Source organism: Salvelinus namaycush, chromosome 36, assembly GCF_016432855.1.
Source record: "Salvelinus namaycush isolate Seneca chromosome 36, SaNama_1.0, whole genome shotgun sequence".
Lineage (NCBI taxonomy): Eukaryota > Metazoa > Chordata > Actinopteri > Salmoniformes > Salmonidae > Salvelinus > Salvelinus namaycush.
In genome coordinates, this window is record NC_052342.1 from 22,447,370 (window position 1) to 22,465,657 (window position 18,288).

An 18,288-nucleotide genomic window follows, 5' to 3' on the forward strand; every position below is an offset into this window, starting at 1 on the left:
AATCTTATTGGTTGAATAATTTATCCCACTTCAAAGGCAAGTGAACACATTCATGTCAGAGGTATGACTTCCCACTTCCCAGTTTCTCATTTCTCACGAGGACATGAAGCTACCCTGAAATCGTAATACCCTTCCTGTTTTGTTATAGTAATTCACGTATAGCCTGCACATGGAGAGAAATAAACATGTTTAAGTTGCTTAATTGGTGTCCTTGTGAATATAGTGATTAAAGAATGGCACATGCTACGTAAAGTGTTAAAACAATATTAACATCCTTCATCCATTGAAATACATGCTTGTAAGATCAATGTTACATTACATAAGTTGGCTATGGCAATTGGTTATAATTTTGGAACTAGCTAATGATAGTTAATTTATTACCCAAGGCCTAGAATGTGACACTAAAGCAGATGCCAAAAAAGCTGTCTAGCTAAATAGCTTGATTTTCACCATCAACTTCTACATCTACATTGAATTTACCTATAGAAAATTAGCAATTCGCCAGCTGGTTCAGTTAGCTGTGAGACAGTAGAGAACATTTATATGTAATTTTATTAATGATCTGAAGCTAAATATTAACAGAAATATAGCTTGGTGTTAGCTAGATGGATGGTATACTCAGTATTCTTAACGTATAAGAATACTGGTGGAGTGAGGTGTGGGTCATGTAATGGAATAATATTTAGTGTGGTGTTATAGGATGTATAGTGATGTTTCATTGTCTCAAGTGTTTGGGCAGGTGGAGCAAACAGGCTCTTATGTCAGTGTTAGGTCCGGGTATCTCGCCGATATTCTCCCATCGTTGGATGGTGGGATCATAGCGATGCACCAGTCTGGTCTCCCTGTATCTCTCTTGGCAGTATCCTCCCAGCACATAGATCTTCCCCTCCAGAACCACAGAGGCTGCTCCAACATGGGAGACGGCCAGGGGCATGAGGGTACTCCAGGAGTCACTAACAGGGTCGTAGACCTCACAGGCCAGCTGGTCAATAGACGTCATGTTTTCATCAACAGTGACTCCTCCGGCCACATAAAGATGGTTGTTTAAAGTCTCCATGCAGTGATAGGCTCGAGGTTGGCTCATCTCTGCCAGGTAGGTTGTTCCTCTCTCAGGATGGTACAGGAACATGGACACCAGACACTGGTACCTGCAGTCGAACCCTCCTGAGATGAAGACCTTTCCATCCAACAATGTGGCAGCATGGCAACTCAAGGTCATATCCAAGGGTTGGGCAAAGCTAACAGGGAAGGCCACATTTGGTAAAGATAGCAACAAAGAAACAAAGTTTTGCTTAAGTTACATACCATTTCCAATGGAACCATTAACTACCGCAAGTGATTCTGTGTTACCATTCCTACCAAAGAAAAACCTTACCTCCAGGAATCTGTATTTGGACAGTAGCGCTCCACACTACCCAGGTTAGTTTCTGGATCAATGTACCCTCCAATGGCATATATCATCTCGTCCAGAACAACCACAGAAAAATTACACCTTTTCTCCTGCAAGTTGGCCAATCTCTCCCAGCGGTTCTGAAGCAGATCATATCTGAAAGAACACAAAGAATGAGAGATGAAGGAAGAATATAATGTAAAAACATAAATATGTAAAAATATGAATACCTAATGGACTCATTGGTTAGTAGATACAAACCCAAAAGTTCTTATCTCACCTGTAGACCGAGTTTAGAACACCAAGCATGCCTTTATAATTCTGTCCCCCGAGCACGTACAACTTCCCTGCGACTACAGCCAATTCGTGACTTAACCTTGGTGGCTTTGGCATCTCTCCCAGCAACCTCCACTCAACTGTCTTCACAACGCCTGTGTAGTTCCTCAGAGAGTTCCCAAACCACAGTTCTCGACTGGGGGTTCGCCGGATAAAGTCGGCAGAGATCTGGTCTCCACCCACCAAGACTAGGCTGTCCTTTGGCAGGTAGACCCTGCACGGGGTCTCAGATGCAACGTGATAAGAGCGAAAGTCCTCCAGCATAGTCTGGTAGAGACGTTTTATGTTGCATTCAGTCCACAGTTTTGCAGTTTTAACTTCACTGAACTCCTTGAATGTCATGAGAGGAAAGTGGACGTTCTTCATCAGCTCTTTGGTGAGTTTAATCCTTTCGCTGGGACAGGCCTCGATCCAGACCACCACTGCCTTGAAGACCACAAGCTCAGAGGGCACAAAGAGGGAGTTGCTTTTCAGGTATTTTCTAAGCTTCTTGACTGGCAGGTCTTGGAATTTAGGGGTGGCTGCCACATTTTCGAAGTGTCTCAGAATAAAGTCGTTGGCCACTTCAAGGAGTTCCGTTACGCCATAAGCCTCTGCGAAGGACGCCACGTCCAGGCAGGAGTGGGCGTCCATTTCTTGTTTCAGGAAGTCGAGGCACAGCAAGAGGGCGGGCTGGAACTGGAGCTGGAAGGCAATGCAGGTGATCTCAAAGACACGTCCCCAGCTGAGGGGGAGGTACCCGCTGTAGGAGTAGCCAATCAGGGCCTCCAGGTCTGAGGCTTGCAGGAAGGGAAGGGCCACACAGGCCTGCTTGGATTCCTTCATCCCGCTGGTGAACATTCCCCGGAAGTAGTCACTACTGGCAGACAGGAGCACTCTGTGGACTTGAGTCAGGAGAGAGAAGAGGAAATTGAATATTGCTCTTATCATCAGGTAGCTCATGTAGACTACTTCCACATCGGGTTTATCATGACTCTTATGAATTCAGATGTAAGACAAAAGGCATAATCTTACAATTTGTTTTGATCACAGACGAGTGCTCAACAATAAACAAAAAAATATACAATTAACATTTCATTTAAATCTTTCTCATTATAAAATCGGATTATTATTGTGTTATGATATATTAATATACTAATAATATTTATATATCAACCTATTATTCTTATATACAGTGTTTTTCGAAAGTATATGGAGTAGCCAGCCAAATAGAAAAGTACCGGTGATAGCCCCCAATTTTTTTGCAGCACGAGCTCTATTTTGGTGGCCTCTGGTACATTCTAATACCTTGATTCCATCCAAAATACACAGCTACATTTTGAATACTTTAATGACTGCAATAAAATGACTTAGCAAAAAAAAATCCTGAAAATGTATGAATTCAGTGGGTTGTTAATTGTTTTGGATAATGTCGAAGCCTATATGATCAGGAATTGTCACACCCTGACCTTAGTATTCTTTGTTTTCTTTATTATTTTGGTTAGGTCAGGGTGTGACAAGGGGTGGTTTGTTTAGTTTTTGACATGTCTAGGGGTTTTTGTATGTCTATGGGTTTTTGACTTGTCTAGGTAGTTATATGTCTATGGTTGCCTAGATTGGTTCTCAATTAGAGGCAGCTGTTTATCGTTGTCTCTGATTGGGAACCATATTTAGGCAGCCATATTCCTTGAGTATTTCGTGGGTGATTGTCTATGTATTAGTTGCTTGTGTCTGCACTTATTATATATAGCTTCACGTTCGTTTTATTGTTTTTGTAAGTTTATTCAGTGTTCTTCGTTATTAAAAGTAAAGTCCTCCTCTCTTTCTACAGACGACGAACGTGACAGGAATACTTTCTAAGTAAGATACAATTTTTTTTTATTTTTTTACATGAAACCTTTCTTCTCTTGGAATGTAAGTCATATTTACTGCAAGATATAAATTACCACATTTATTTTTAATTAATAGTTTGGCCTGTCAATCAATCACTGTCGGTGGGATTGTCAGGCGAGGGGGCAGGATGACTTTGACTCACAGAGTTGGTAGGGTTTCAGATCTGTCAATCAGTCACTGTGGGGGGGAGTTTGAGGTAAAGCTGTAGATTAGCAATCTAGTCAGAAAAAAAGTCTAGTCAGTATTTTGAATTACATTTACTGTGGCGTAAACTAAATCTAGTCGACTATTTCAATGTAGTTTATTTTGGCAAAAAAATTAAGAAAAAAGGTTAAAAATGGATTGTCGTGGAAAATTGCGAGATTATGTTATAGTGTTTGTAAGATTATATTATAATCTTTGTATTGCATTAGAATGGTTGTTTTATTCGACAGAATACAATCTGTCGACTATTGTGTGTTCAGTGTTCCACTGAGGATGGGCCTCTATGAGATAGCACTGACAGAGAAGATTTACGATGTCTTTGGCCAATAAAGCCTAAAGAGCATTCCAGATAGTGAGGTAATGTTTTCGTACTATGAAGTACCAGGAACGAGATTAGAACCTCGTCTTAGAGACCAAACTGAACGATAATTTATAGCTAATGCTATCTGACTATGGGATACTCCTTTCTCAAGTAAAAGGCCCTTTGTGAAGAGTTCCTGAGATCTGTGGTTCGCCATGTAAATTGAGAGGGGTGTATCTTGGCTATAAAAGATCTTTGTATTCTACTGTAGGGACTCTCAGAATTCATTATAGACACTGAATTGATCTGAGAGTCACAGGGCTATGGTGAAGCTCATATAATTAAAGATGCAATTTAAGTATAACTCTGACTGGTGTGTGGTTGGTAACTCTCCTCATTTGGTAATACAGGAAAATGCCACGACAGGATTCCCTGTTGAGAAACACCCTGGCAGATTGTGCACCCACACCTTTATACAAAGTTAGGTGAACATGACTAGACCTACAGGTGTGATTGAATAATGAAGCAGGTGTTAAGTATGGACTTTGCTACACAGAAAGCAGCAGTTGACTACTCACTCCATTGTCGACACTTTAATCAAATCAGTAGGCCTCTATCAATACCTTTAATAATACCATGTAAGTATCATGACATTAGCTTTTATAACATTCAATCTGTTTTCTTTTATCCTATTTTGGAACAGAACGAGGCTCTCTCTCTACTACTTATTGTTTCTGTAGTGATGATTTGACATCTTCTGCGAATGTTTTATCATCATTTCCCAGCTAGCACAGTGGATCTGGGCCGATTCCGACTGAGAGTCGGGGCACTCGGCTGAGAGTCAGACTCTGCCGACGTCATGTGGCCCGAGTCTGGGCCGCCTTCGGCAGTATTACTTATGGCTAGGATGCGGGGATTGAGTTCGGGCCGATTCCGGTGTGCGTTATCTGGCCCAAATGTATCACTTGGGGCTCGGGCCGAATCCGGTGGGAGCTTTCTAGCCCAAATGCATTACTTTGGGCTCGGGCCGATTGGGGCTACTCTCTGGCAGGTGATTACATGAGCTGCTTTATATAATTAACATTTCATTATGTCTTTATTTTTTCCATATTTTCCTCATTGTTTATGTGATCGAAAAAATACAATTAACATTTAAATGAAATTCTTTAAGAGTCCTGTGTAGTATTTTAGTTTTTTGATACTTTGTGCAATGCAATTGATAAACATTAAAAACTTAGTGGATGGAACCTTCCAAGTGTGGTTTAAGACACTGCATCGCAGTACGTTTCTACAGATTCAGGTTTGAGACCCGTGCCGGCCGCGACCGGGAGACCCATGAGGCGATGCACAATTGTCCCAGCATCGTACGGGTTAGGGAAGTCCTTGTCCCATTGCGCTGTAGCGACTCCTGTGGCGGGCTAGGCACATGCACGCTGACACGGTCACCCGGTGTATGGTGTTTTCTCCGTCACAAATAGCTTTTTTATAGATGGGTATAATTTGTATGTATAAAATGTTAAAATAGTCATGTTTAAAAAGACTATATCGGGTAATTTTGTATACCTTTATTTAAATTTGCATCGGGCTGCTTCTGGGGGGGATTCTGGTAAGATGCAGGCAAATTCGAATCAATTCTGGTAGACGGAAATGGCCCGATGTACTTGGGCCGATTCTGGGTAGTCATTAATTTTGATTCCGGGCCGAGTCCGACACCCAATTCCGTGCCGGTTCAATCAATTCCGGTCCCTGATGGCCCAGAGGGCCGCTTCTGGGCCGCTTCCTCATTGCTAGCTGTGTTATCTGCAGATAATTGCCAAAAAGCAGTAGCAGCCTACCAGTATGCAAATTAGGCAGCCAAATGAAAGTCACCAATGTGATCGGTTCCAGTCACCTAAAAGATTTGGTCATACAGAGTCCTTAATTCACAAACAACCCTACCCATCACTAGGCTACACTGACAAGTCACTTTAGCGGTCAGTGCAAAGTCTCGACATGGGCTTAGAATCTAAGGAAAACACAAACAAGATATTTTGTTTACTTGTCCCAATGCAATACAATTTATTCAGTCAGTTCGACACCTTTTATAAACTAATCAACACAAGCTGTTCGGTCGTCAATCGAAGTACAGTAAATTACCTATGCGGCCGACTTTGTGGCTGGCTATATAGGCCTATGAAACACGCTAAATCAAATAAATGAATGTTCCACAAAACAACACATGAGTAGATTTCAACTCATCGTCACCACTTACATTACAACAGACGTGTAAATTCACTCCTCCGTGAAAAGAAATTTGACAGCAGCCAACCACAACGCACAGCCAACCACAGAGCACAAAAATAATACAGGTACTGAGAGGCAGGACAGACAGCAGACTGACAAACCAGCAGGGTTTCCCTGTCGCTCACTTAGATAAATCCAGGGGCGCAACATTGGAATTAGAAGTGGGGGGACATGATTATTTTTTTTAAATCCAGTTGGATAAACACTGTAAACAGCCTACACGACCGCTTGGATGTGTCCGCATGGTCCTAAAGCACACCGTTGCCTCGTTTTGTATCACATTCCAATGATAAAAATGCAATTTCAGAATGTGGGGGGGACATTTCCCACAGTCTCCAGTGAAAGTTGTGGCCCTGAATAGATCACTACAAGATGCATAACCTATCTTTCATTCTAGCGGGAGAATAGAGCCCCACAGTGGAGGTATCATAATACCAATAAAACCTAGCGGTCAAACAGGGAAATGTTTCCAATCGTTTTTCCACTGTTCACTTTTCTCATAGGGGATTTTAGAAACACTTAAAAATAAGGGCTGTGTTTCGTGTACAATCGTGGTCGAAAGTTTTGAGAATGACACAAATATTAATTTCCACAAAGTTCGCTGCTTCAGTGTCTTTAGATATTTTTGTCAGATGTTACTATGGAATACTGAAGTACAATTACAAGCATTTCATAAGTGTCAAAAGCATTTATTGACAATTACATGAAGTTGATGCAAAGAGTCAATATTTGTAGTGTTGACCCTTCATTTTCAAGACCTTCTGCAATCCGCCTTGGCATGTCAATTAACTTCTGGGCCACATCCTGACTGATGGCAGCCCATTTTTGCATAATCAATGCTTGGAGTTAGTCAGAATTTGTGTGTTTTTGTTTGTCCATCCACCTCTTGAGGATTGACCACAAGTTCTCAATGGGATTAAGGTCTGGGGAGTTTCCTGGCCATGGACTCAAAATATCGATGTTTTGTTCCCCGAGCCACTTAGTTACCACTTTTGCCTTATGACAAGTTGCGCCATCATACTGGAAAAGTCATTGTTCGTCATCAAACTGTTCCTGTATGGTTGGGAGAAGTTGCTCTCGGAGGATGTGTTGGTACCATTCTTTATTCATGGCTGTGTTCTTAGGCAAAATTGTGAGTGAGCCCACTCCCTTGGCTGAGAAGCAACCCCACGCATTAATGGTCTCAGGATGCTTTACTGTTGGCATGACACAGGACTGATGGTAGCGCTCACCTTGTCTTCTACGGACAAGCTTTTTTCCGGATGCCCGAAACAATCGGAAAAGGGATTCATCAGAGAAAATGACTTTACCCCAGTCCTCAGCAGTCCATTCCCTGTACCTTTTTGCAGAATATCAGTCTGTCCCTGATGTTTTTCCTGGAGAGAAGTGGCTTCTTTGCAGCCCATCTTGACACCAGGCCATTCTCCAAAAGTCTTCGCCTCACTGTGCTTACAGATGCACTCACACCTGCCTGCTGCCATTCCTGAGCAAGCTCTGTACTGGTGGTGCCCCGATCCAGCAGCTGAATCAACTTCAGGAGACGGTCCTGGCACTTGCTGGACTTTATTGGGCGCCCTGAAGCCTTCTTCCCAACAATTGAACCGCTCTCCTTGAAGTTCTTGATGATGCGATAAATGGTTGATTTAGGTGCAATCTTACTGGCAGCAATATCCTTGCCTGTGAAAACCTTTTTGTGCAAAGCAATGATGACGGCACGTGTTTCCTTGCAGGTAACCATGGATGACAGAGGAAGAACAATGATTCCAAGCACCACCCTCCTTTTGAAGCTTCCAGTCTGTTATTCAAACTCAATCAGCATGACAGAGTGATCTCCAGCCTTGTCCTCATCAACACTCACACCTGTGTTAACGAGAGAATCACTGACATGATGTCAGCTGGTCCTTTTGTGGCAGGGATGAAATGCAGTGGAAATGTTTTGGGGGGAATTCAGTTCATTTGCATGGCAAAGAGGGACTTGCAATTAATTGAAATTCATCTGATCACTCTTCATAACATTCTGGAGTATATGCAAATTGCCATCATACAAACGGATGCAGCAGACTTTGTGAAAATTAATATTTGTGTCATTCTCAAAACTTTTGGCCACAACTGTAGGCTTACCCTGGCTTGACATTTTTATAACCATGTAAATCTCTGTCATACAAGTTGACTTTTATCAGTATATTCAGCTCTATTTACTCTCAGATTCAAAAATTATAATTAGCATAAAAGTAGACATCATGCAAGACTACAAATCCCTGCAAGCTCCTGCATGTAATCTCTAGCTGACACATTTGCTTAAAGGTATTGTGTCAATTTCAAACTGGCACAAGACAATTCACAGAATTGAAATGTTGTCAATGTATTAATTACTACATTTAGCTACATTTAGCTAACATTAGATAGTTCATCCACGACTGCTCTGCCGACATAATTCCGTCCGTTGTGCCCTCAACCGGCCTTTGCCGGACGTCGGTGAAGAAGCTTCTACAAGCCTCGGCCTGCTAACTGTTTTGAACTCCATGTCTCCCGCTTGCTAGCGTAATAACGACTACCTAGCGGCTTCCCTGTTTCATCTATTGCCATTCACTGGACCCTATGATCACTTGGCTACATAGCTGATGGATGCTGGACTGTTCATTAATCACGGTACTCCATTTTGTTCTGTCAGCCGCATCTGTCAGCCGCAGCCTCGAACTCAGGCCCTGTGTGTAGTTAACTGACCCTCTCTGCCCATTCATCGCTATTTTACCTGTTGTTGACTTAGCTGATTAGCTGTTGTTGTCTTACCTAGCTCTCACAATCAACACCTGTGATTGCTTTATGCCTCGGTTTATGTCTCTCTCTAATGTCAATATGCCTTGTATACTGTTGTTTAGGATAGTTATCATTGTTTTAGTTTACTGTAGAGCCCCTAGTCCCAGTCAACATGCCTCAGATACCTCTTTTGTCCCACCCCCCACACATGCGGTGACCTCACCCAGCATAACTAGTGCGTCCAGAGATGCAACCTCTCTTATCATCACTCAATGTCTAGGTTTACCTCCACTGTACCCGCACCCTACCATACCCCTGTCTGTACATTATGCCCTGAATCTATCCTATCACTTCCAGAAATCTGCTCCTTTTATTCTCTGTCCCCAACGCAGTAGACGACCAGTTTTGATAGCCTTTAGCCGTACCCTCATTCTACTCCTCCTCTGTTCCTCAGGTGATGTAGAGGTTAACCCAGGCCCTGTGTGTCCCCAGGCGCTCTCATTTGTTGACTTCTGTAACCGTAAAAGCCTTGGTTTCATGCATGTTAACAGCCTCCTCCCTAAGTTTGTTTTACTCACTGCTTTAGCACAATCCGCCAACCCTGATGTCCTTGCTGTGTCTGAATCCTGGCTTAGGAAGGCCACCAAAAATATCCGTCAAGATAGAACTGCCAAAGGGGGAGGAGATGCAATCTACTGCAGAGATAGCCTGCAAAGTTCTGTCATGCTTTCCAGGTCTTGCCCAAACAGTTCGAGCTTCAAATTTGAAAAATGAATCTCTCCAGAAATAAGTCTCTCACTGTTTCCGCCTGTTACAGACCCCCCTCAGCTCTCAACTGTGCCCTGGACACCATATGTGAATTGACTGCCCCCCATCTATCTTCAGAGTTTGTTCTGTTAGGTGACCTAAACTGGGATATGCTTATCACCCTGGTCATCCTACAATCTAAGCAAGATGCCCTCAATCTCACACAAATGATCAAGGAACCCACCAGGTACAACCCTAAATCCGCAAACATGGGCACCCTCATAGATATTATCCTGACCAACTTGCCCTCCAAATACACCTCTGCTGTTTTCAATCAGGATCTCACCGATCAATGCCTCATTAACTGCATCCGCTATGGGTCCGCGGTCAAACGACCACACCTCATCACTGTCAAACGCTCCCTAAAACACTTCTTGCGAGCAGGCCTTTCTAATCGACCTGGCCCGCGTATCCTGGAAGGATATTGACCTTATCCCGTCAGTAGAGGATGCCTTGTCGTTCTTTAAAACTTCTTGTCAATAGGGGGGCGTTGTTTTCACTTTGGAAAAAATCGTGCCCAAATTAAACGGCCTCGTACTCTTTTCTAGATCATACAATATGCATATTATTATTACTATTGGATAGAAAACACTCAAGTTTCTAAAACTGTTTGAATTATATCTGTGAGTAAAACAGAACTCATTTTGCAGCAAACTTCCATACAGGAAGTGAAAAATCTGAAAACGAGGCTCTGTTTCAGGGCCTGCCTATTCAACTGGCTTTTATTTATCGATATGCATGCACTTCATACGCCTTCCACTAGATGTCAACAGGCAGTGGAAGGTGGAATGGGGTGTCTAGCTTGATCTGAGGCCGAACAAGAGCCTTTGGAGTGACAGGTCCGGAATTTTCTTTGTCTTCGAAGGCGCGCGGCGGAGCTCGACACTGTCTACTGAAAAGCGTTCGGTTTACACGCCGAATATCTCCGGCTCTGATTTTAGTTGATACATATGATAATAACATCATAAAGTAGTTTTTTTCAACCGAGTTATATCAGTTTATTCAACGTTTATTGGGACTTTTGGAGTTTTCCGTTCTTTGCGTCAAGAGAGGATGGGAATGTTAGCAACCTTGGCTAGCATTGTGGCGCGAATTCGACAGAAGAAATGGACATTCTAAAACCAAACAACGATTTATTCTGGACCAAGGACTCCTGTACAACATTCTGATGGAAGCTCAGCAAAAGTAAGCAAACATTTATGATGTTATTTCGTATTTCTGTGTAAAATGTTGACTCCTATTCTCCGCCGTTTTGGTGAGCGCTGTCTCACAATAACGCAAGCTGTATGTTATGGTAAAGTTATTTTTAAAAATCTAACACAGCGGTTGCATTAAGAACCAGTGTATCTTTCATTTGCCATACAACAAGTATTTTTATGTAAAGTTTATGATGAGTTCTTTGGTCAGATTAGGTGAGTGTCCAAAATTTCTCCGGAGATTCTGGTGAATCGATGCTACGTATTCACAATGTATAATCAGGATTTGTAGCTCTAAATATGCACATTTTTGAACAAAACATAATTGTATTGTATAACATGATGTTATAAGACTGTCATCTGATGGATTTGTTCAAGGTTAGTGATTCATTTTATCTCTATTTTGTCGGTTTTGTGCTATTTTTGCCGGGAGTAAATTGCGTTGTGTGTTTGGCTACTGTAGTGAGCTAATAGAAATATATATTGTGTTTTCGCTGTAAAACACTTAAAAAATCGGAAATATTGGCTGGAATCACAAGATGTTTATCTTTCATTTGCTGTACACCATGTATTTTTCATAAATGTTTTATGATGAGTATTTTTTATTTCACGTTGCTCTCTGTAATTATTCTAGCTGCTTTGGTGCTATTTGTGATTGTGGCTGCAATGTAAAACTATGATTTACACCTCAAATATGCACATTTTCGAACAAAACATAAATGTATTGTATAACATGTTATAAGACTGTCATCTGATGAAGTTGTTTCTTGGTTAGTGACTAATTTTATCTCTATTTTGTCGGTTTTGTGAAAGCTACCTATGCGGTGGAAACATGGTGAAAATATGTGGTTGTGTGTTTGGCTATTGTGGTTAGCTAATAGAAATACATATTGTGTTTTCGCTGTAAAACATTTTAAAAATCGGAAATGATGGCTGGATTCACAAGATGTTTATCTTTCATTTGCTGTATTGGACTTGTGATTTCATGAAAATTATATTATATGAAATCCCTGTCCCGCTAGGCTATGCTAGCCTAACTCCAAAAAGTTTTGGGAGACAGTAAAGTCCATGGAGAATAAGAGCACCTCCTCCCAGCTGCCCACTCCACTGAGGCTAGTAAACACTGTCACAACCGATAAATCCACGATAATCGAGCATTTCAAGAAGCATTTCTCTATTGCTGGCCATGCTTTCCTCCTGGCTACACCAACCCCGGCCAACAGCTCCGCACTCCCTGCAGCAACTTGCACAGAAGCTACTTGCCCAAGCCTCCCCAGCTTCTCCTTCACCCAAATCCAGATAGCAGATGTTCTTAAAGAGCTGCAAAACCTGTACACATACAAATGAGCTGGGCTAGACAATCTGGACCCTCTCTTTCTAAAATTATCCGCCGCCATTGTTGCAATCCCTATTACCAGTCTGTTCAACCTCTCTTTCGTTTTGTCCGAGTTGGTCACGGGTGCACCTCAGCCACTTTCAAGGTACTAAACAATATCATAACCGCCATCGATAAAAGACAGTACTGTGCAGCCGTCTTCATCGACCTGGCCAAGGCTTTCGACTCTGTCAATCACCATATTCTTATTGGCAGACTCAACAGCCTTGGTTTCTCAAATGACTGCCTCGCCTGGTTCACCAACTACTTCTCAGATAGAGTTCAGTGTGTCAAATCGGAGGGCCTGTTGTCCGGACCTCTGGCAGTCTCTATGGGGGTGCCACAGAGTTTAATTATCGGCCTGACTCTTTTCTCTGTATATCTCAACGATGTCGCTCTTGCTGCGGGTGATTCCTTGATCCACCTCTACGCAGATGGAACCATTCTTTATACTTCCCCCCCTTCGTTGGACAATGTGTTAACAATCCTCCAAACGAGCTTCAATGCCTTACAACACTCCTTCCCTGGCCTCCAACTGCTCTTAAACGCTAGTAAAACTAAATGCATGCTCTTCAACCGATCACTGCCCGGACCCGCCCGACGAGCATCACTACTCTGGAGGTGTCACGCGGGACTAGGTGGGTGCAGGAATCAGACGCAGAGAGAGTTCCACTGGGGTATTGTGCTCTTTACTAAGGCACACACAAAATATAAGCCCAACAATACAGGGCACGGACATACAACGTGACAACCCAAAAACCACAGGGTGTCAAGTGTAAGAAAAGAAAATCCACCTCAGCCTACAATGCACACACGTAACAAACAGACAAACGAAAAAGGGATCGGTGGCGGCTAGTAGGACGGTGACGACGACCGCCGAGCCCCGCCCGAACAGGCAGGTGAGCCAACTTCGGCGGAGGTCGTTACAGGAAGGTTCTGACTTAGAATATGTGGACAACTACAAATACCTAGGTATCTGGCTAGACTGTAAACTCTCCTTACAGACTCATATTAAACATCTCCAATACAAAATTAAGTCTAGAATCGGCTTCCTATTTCGCAACAAAGCCTCTTTCACTCACGCTGCCAAACATACCCTCATAAAACTGACTATCCTACCAATCCTCGACTTCGGCGATGTCATTTACAAAACAGCCTCCAACACTCTACTCAGCAAACTGGATGCAGTCTATCACAGTGCCATCCTTTTTGTCACTGAAGCCCCATATACCACCCACCCCTGTGACCTGTGTGCTCTCGTCAGCTGGCCCTCGCTACATATTCTTCGCCAGACCCACTGGCTCCAGGTCATCTTTAAGTCTTCGTTAGGTAAAGCTCCACCTTATCTCAGCTCACTGGTCACCATAACAACACCCACCCGTAGCACACACTCCAGCAGGTATATCTCAGTGGTCATCCCCAAAGCCAACACCTCTTTTGGCCGCCGTTCCTTCCACTTCTCTGCTGCAAATGACTGGAACGAATTGCAAAAATTGCTGAAGTTGGAGACTATATCTCCCTCACTAACTTTAGGCATCAGCTATCTGAGCAGCTTACCGATCGCTGCAGCTGTACACAACCCATCTGTAAATAGCCCATCCAACTACCTACCTCATCCCCACATTGTTTTTATTAACATTTTTGCTCTTTTGCACACCAGTATTTCTACTTTCACCTCATCATCTGCACATCTATCACTCCAGTGTTAATTTGCTAAATTGTAACTACTTCGCTATTATGGCCTATCTATTGCCTTACCTCCTCACGCCATTTGCACACACTGCATATAAACTTTTTCTATTGTGTTATTGACTGTACGTTTGTTTATTCCATGTGTAACTCTGTTTGTTATTTGTGTCGCTTTGCTTTATCTTAGCCAAGTCGCAGTTGTAAATGAGAACTTGTTCTCAACTGACCTACCTGGTTAAATAAAGGTTAAATCATTTTTTTTAATAAACATTTGATCAAAAACAACATTATTACCATCATAAGCATGCATGGGTTATTTAGCTTGATCCAGGACGAGCCCCCATAAATAAATAGTCTCCTCTATCATTCTACAGTACATAGTCGTGATGTATTTTGACTTCAGTCTACTCACCATGGAATGACGTTCCTCCAACCTCCAGCTCCACATCACAGCCCACTCTCTCTGCCCACAGCTCTCTGATGGACTGAAGACTGACCTTCATCTGTTCTTCAGCAGAGATCTTCTTCTCTCCTGCCCTCTTCTCTACTCCCTTCTTCATCTTCTCCTCCTCTTCACTGCAGAGTTCTAGAACTCTGGGGACCCCTAGTGTTGTAGCTGCAGTCTGTATCTGGGCCAGTGTGTGTCTGTTCAGAGCTGCTAAGGCTCCAGTGTAGGCAAACTCCAGCACCCCTGCCAGCCCCACACACCCCACCTCAGGACCCAGACTGATGGATATCTCTGTCTGTATATACATGTCAACATCTCTCCTCTCGTTCTCCTCATCCCTCTCTTGCAGTCTCTGGTGTACGAGGGTGCTCACAGCAGCCATGACGGGGGAGTGCGCGTGGAGACGCTGCCCATCCTCAGTGCTCAGAGTCAGGTCAGTGAGGAGAGAGGAGTCCCTGAGCTGCTGCAGGGTTTGGAACATTTCTCTTGTATAGGAGTCTTTGCCGTATACCCTTATTGAATCCACATCCTCTATTCCACCTTTCTGCCCTCCAACACTGTCCACTCTTCTTTCACTTCTTGAAGCTCATCCTCCTCTTCTTCAGTTGTCTCTCTCTTTAGATGTATTTGACTGTTTTCCTCCCTTCTAAATGTTTCATCATCTTTATCTTCTTCTTCTGTGTTCACCTGATCCCCACAACCCTTTTCTTTCACTTCTCCTGCACACTCTTCTCCATCTCGATCTATATTGTGCTTATCCCCCCTAAATTCTTCATCTTGCCTCCATAGAGCCTCCAAACCCCTCTGGAAACATGGTCCAGATAAAGCCATCGCTTCCAACAGCAACAGTCTTTATCTCATCAAATGTCCAACACTGCCTACCTACACATACAGCTTACTATTATATCAATTTGATTTTATTTTATAAAAAACACTACACAAATCTGTTGCCACACTAAAAAAGCTCTCAGCTATAGCTATCTGACTGACTGTGTGTGATCTTAGTGCAGTTTTCTCTTCCCCACTCTCTACAGGGTCAGGTATCTACGTTGTCTCCTCCTTCCCTTCCCTCTTCTTGTGTGTTCTAACTCCTGTTTGACAGAACCATTTATAAATCCCCACTCAACCAGACAAGCTGCTATATATAAACCCCTGAAGTCATACAGATCAGACCTCAAAGTAAACAATAAATAATTGTCTCTGTTTCTGGTCCATGTTCTCATCCCTCAACGTTTTCCCACAGTAGGGACTAATAATAACAATTTTCATTTCATTTTTGGATTCAGAGTTGCAACAGTATGTCCCCAATTTTACCATGCAATACCTTTATGTTTATGTTAGTGATGGAGATGTGTCTTACAATAACCTACACTGACTCCATTTATTGTATGCCCATAACATTTTCTCATCATTCATTATTTCCTGACTTGTTTTCTCAAATAATTGCTCTATGTTTGTATTCATTTCTCTGTAGTTTGTACTGTGTAATACACTTGAAGCAGAGAAGGTCAAGAACCTGGAACCGTAAAAAGGGGAATGTTCTAAGCTTGGAGCCTGTTCGAGCTCCTTGAATCCCAAGGCTTCTTTCTCCCAGACCTTGGATGCCACCTCCCAGTGCATGTGACTAGGGGATCAGTTGGGTTATGGCATGCTTAGAGGGTCAGAGGGATTGTGTTGCTCCTCCACAGCCAAACACTGGGGAATCTGGGAAAGGAAAGGGGATACCTAGTCAGCTGTACAACTGAATGCATTCAACTGAAATGTGTTTTCCACATTTATCCCAACCCCTCTGAATCAGAGAGGTGCAGGGGGCTACCTTAATCAACATCCACGTCTTCGGTTCCAGAGGAGCAGGTTTTTTGTTGGGGGGTTAACTGCTCAAGGGCAGAATGGCAACGCCACTATATTGTGACATTACCACTATATATTATGACATTACCACTATATATTATTACAATACACACTATATATTATGACATTACCACTATATATTATTACAATACCACTATATATTATAACATTACCACTATATATTATTACAATACCACTATATATTATAACATTGCCACTATATATTATAACATTACCACTATATGTTATTACAATACCACTATATGTTAGTACAATACCACTATGTATTATTACAATACCACTATATATTATTACAATACCACTATATATTATTACAATACTACTATATATATTATTATTATTGCATTACCACTATCAATGTGGTTCATATTGCTTTGGTCTGATGATGGCTCTTGCTGTGGTTCTGGGGATAGCATTTCCATAATGTTATCTTGATCTTGGATTACATTAATGACCCATCTCTATTTTGACATACCATACTTATTTAATTAATGTCCTAAATCAATGGAATATTGTTTGTCCAAAGTTGGTCAAACTGTGGGATTCTGCATATGGCTAATACTAAGTGCTTATACGTTGCACCCTAGATGAGACTATGTCTGTCTCAGAGATAACAGCACACATGTTGCAAAGACAGTCTCCATGCATGTCTCCTTGCATGTTTTAGGTACTGTATGTAATAAAGTGTTGCGTCCTTAATGAACTGTAAAAGGGAACTGTTCTGGGCATCTTGGTGCCTGACTTGGAGCCTGTTTGAGCTGCTTCAATCCAAGGCCTCTCTCATGTCAAGACATCCCAAAGCCTTGGCACCTCTCCTCCATTATGCATTCTGGAGCAAGAGAAAGGCACAACACATTCTTTACGAGTCAGAAGGATCACACACACACAGCTTAGAGCGCAAACACATACACACACAAACACAGCATAGAGCGCAAACACATACACAACACACACACAACACACGTATACACACAGAGAGCGCAAACACACACGCACGCACACACACACGTAGGTTGGCATTTATGGGGATGACTTATGTACTTGAGGCAGCTCTTCAGAGTGGTCACTAAATGGCACAGCCACAAAGTCATAAAATATGTTTTTAAACCTAACCTTAACCTTAGATTAAGACCAAAAAGCACATTTTCAAAAACTCAGTCAAAACAGAAAATGTGTGTCAGTCTGTCTCTTGTCAAAACAGTGAACAACTTGTGAACATTTCTGAATTATAATATATACTGTGGAGCCAGTTTCCCCACCCCAGATTAAACCAAGTTCTGGAATAAAGTGCACTTTCAATGAAGATTCTCCATTGAGAAAATATATATTTTAAAATCTAGGACTAATGTTAGTCTGGGTCCGGGATTAAGACCAAAAAGCACATTTTCAGGATACTTTTACAATAAAGCCATTTCTGACTTTGCAGCTGGCCCATCCAGTGGCAATCGCTCAATTCTACTTCCAGGACAATACAGGTCAACCTGACACACACACACACACACACACACACACACACACACACACACACACACACACACACACACACACACACACACACACACACACATATTCTGTAAAAAGGTCACATACGTTACTCAGAAACACAGAAGTGAAACAGTGAAACACCTAGAGAAATCAGTTACTTACACCGAGGTCATTTCAATTCCATATGGGGTCTCTGGGCCTCCAGGGAATGGAATGTAACAGTGTACACCCTATAAACCATTCACTGACTGTGGACCGTCTGGGACCCACTTT

General features: G+C 42.4%; 1 protein-coding gene across 1 annotated transcript; it reads right to left on the reverse strand.

Annotated features, from left to right (window-relative positions):
* Window positions 1–715: 715 nt before the first annotated feature.
* On the reverse strand, window positions 716–15,139 carry si:ch211-63p21.8 (kelch-like protein 33). The gene is made up of 4 exons (XM_038975895.1): window positions 14,623–15,139; window positions 1,671–2,610; window positions 1,376–1,546; window positions 716–1,238 (listed from the first exon to the last, which is right to left on the reverse strand). Exons 1-4 carry the CDS (start codon window positions 15,137–15,139, stop codon window positions 716–718), a joined length of 2,151 nt encoding a protein of 716 aa, XP_038831823.1.
* Between the last annotated feature and the right edge of the window lie 3,149 nt (window positions 15,140–18,288).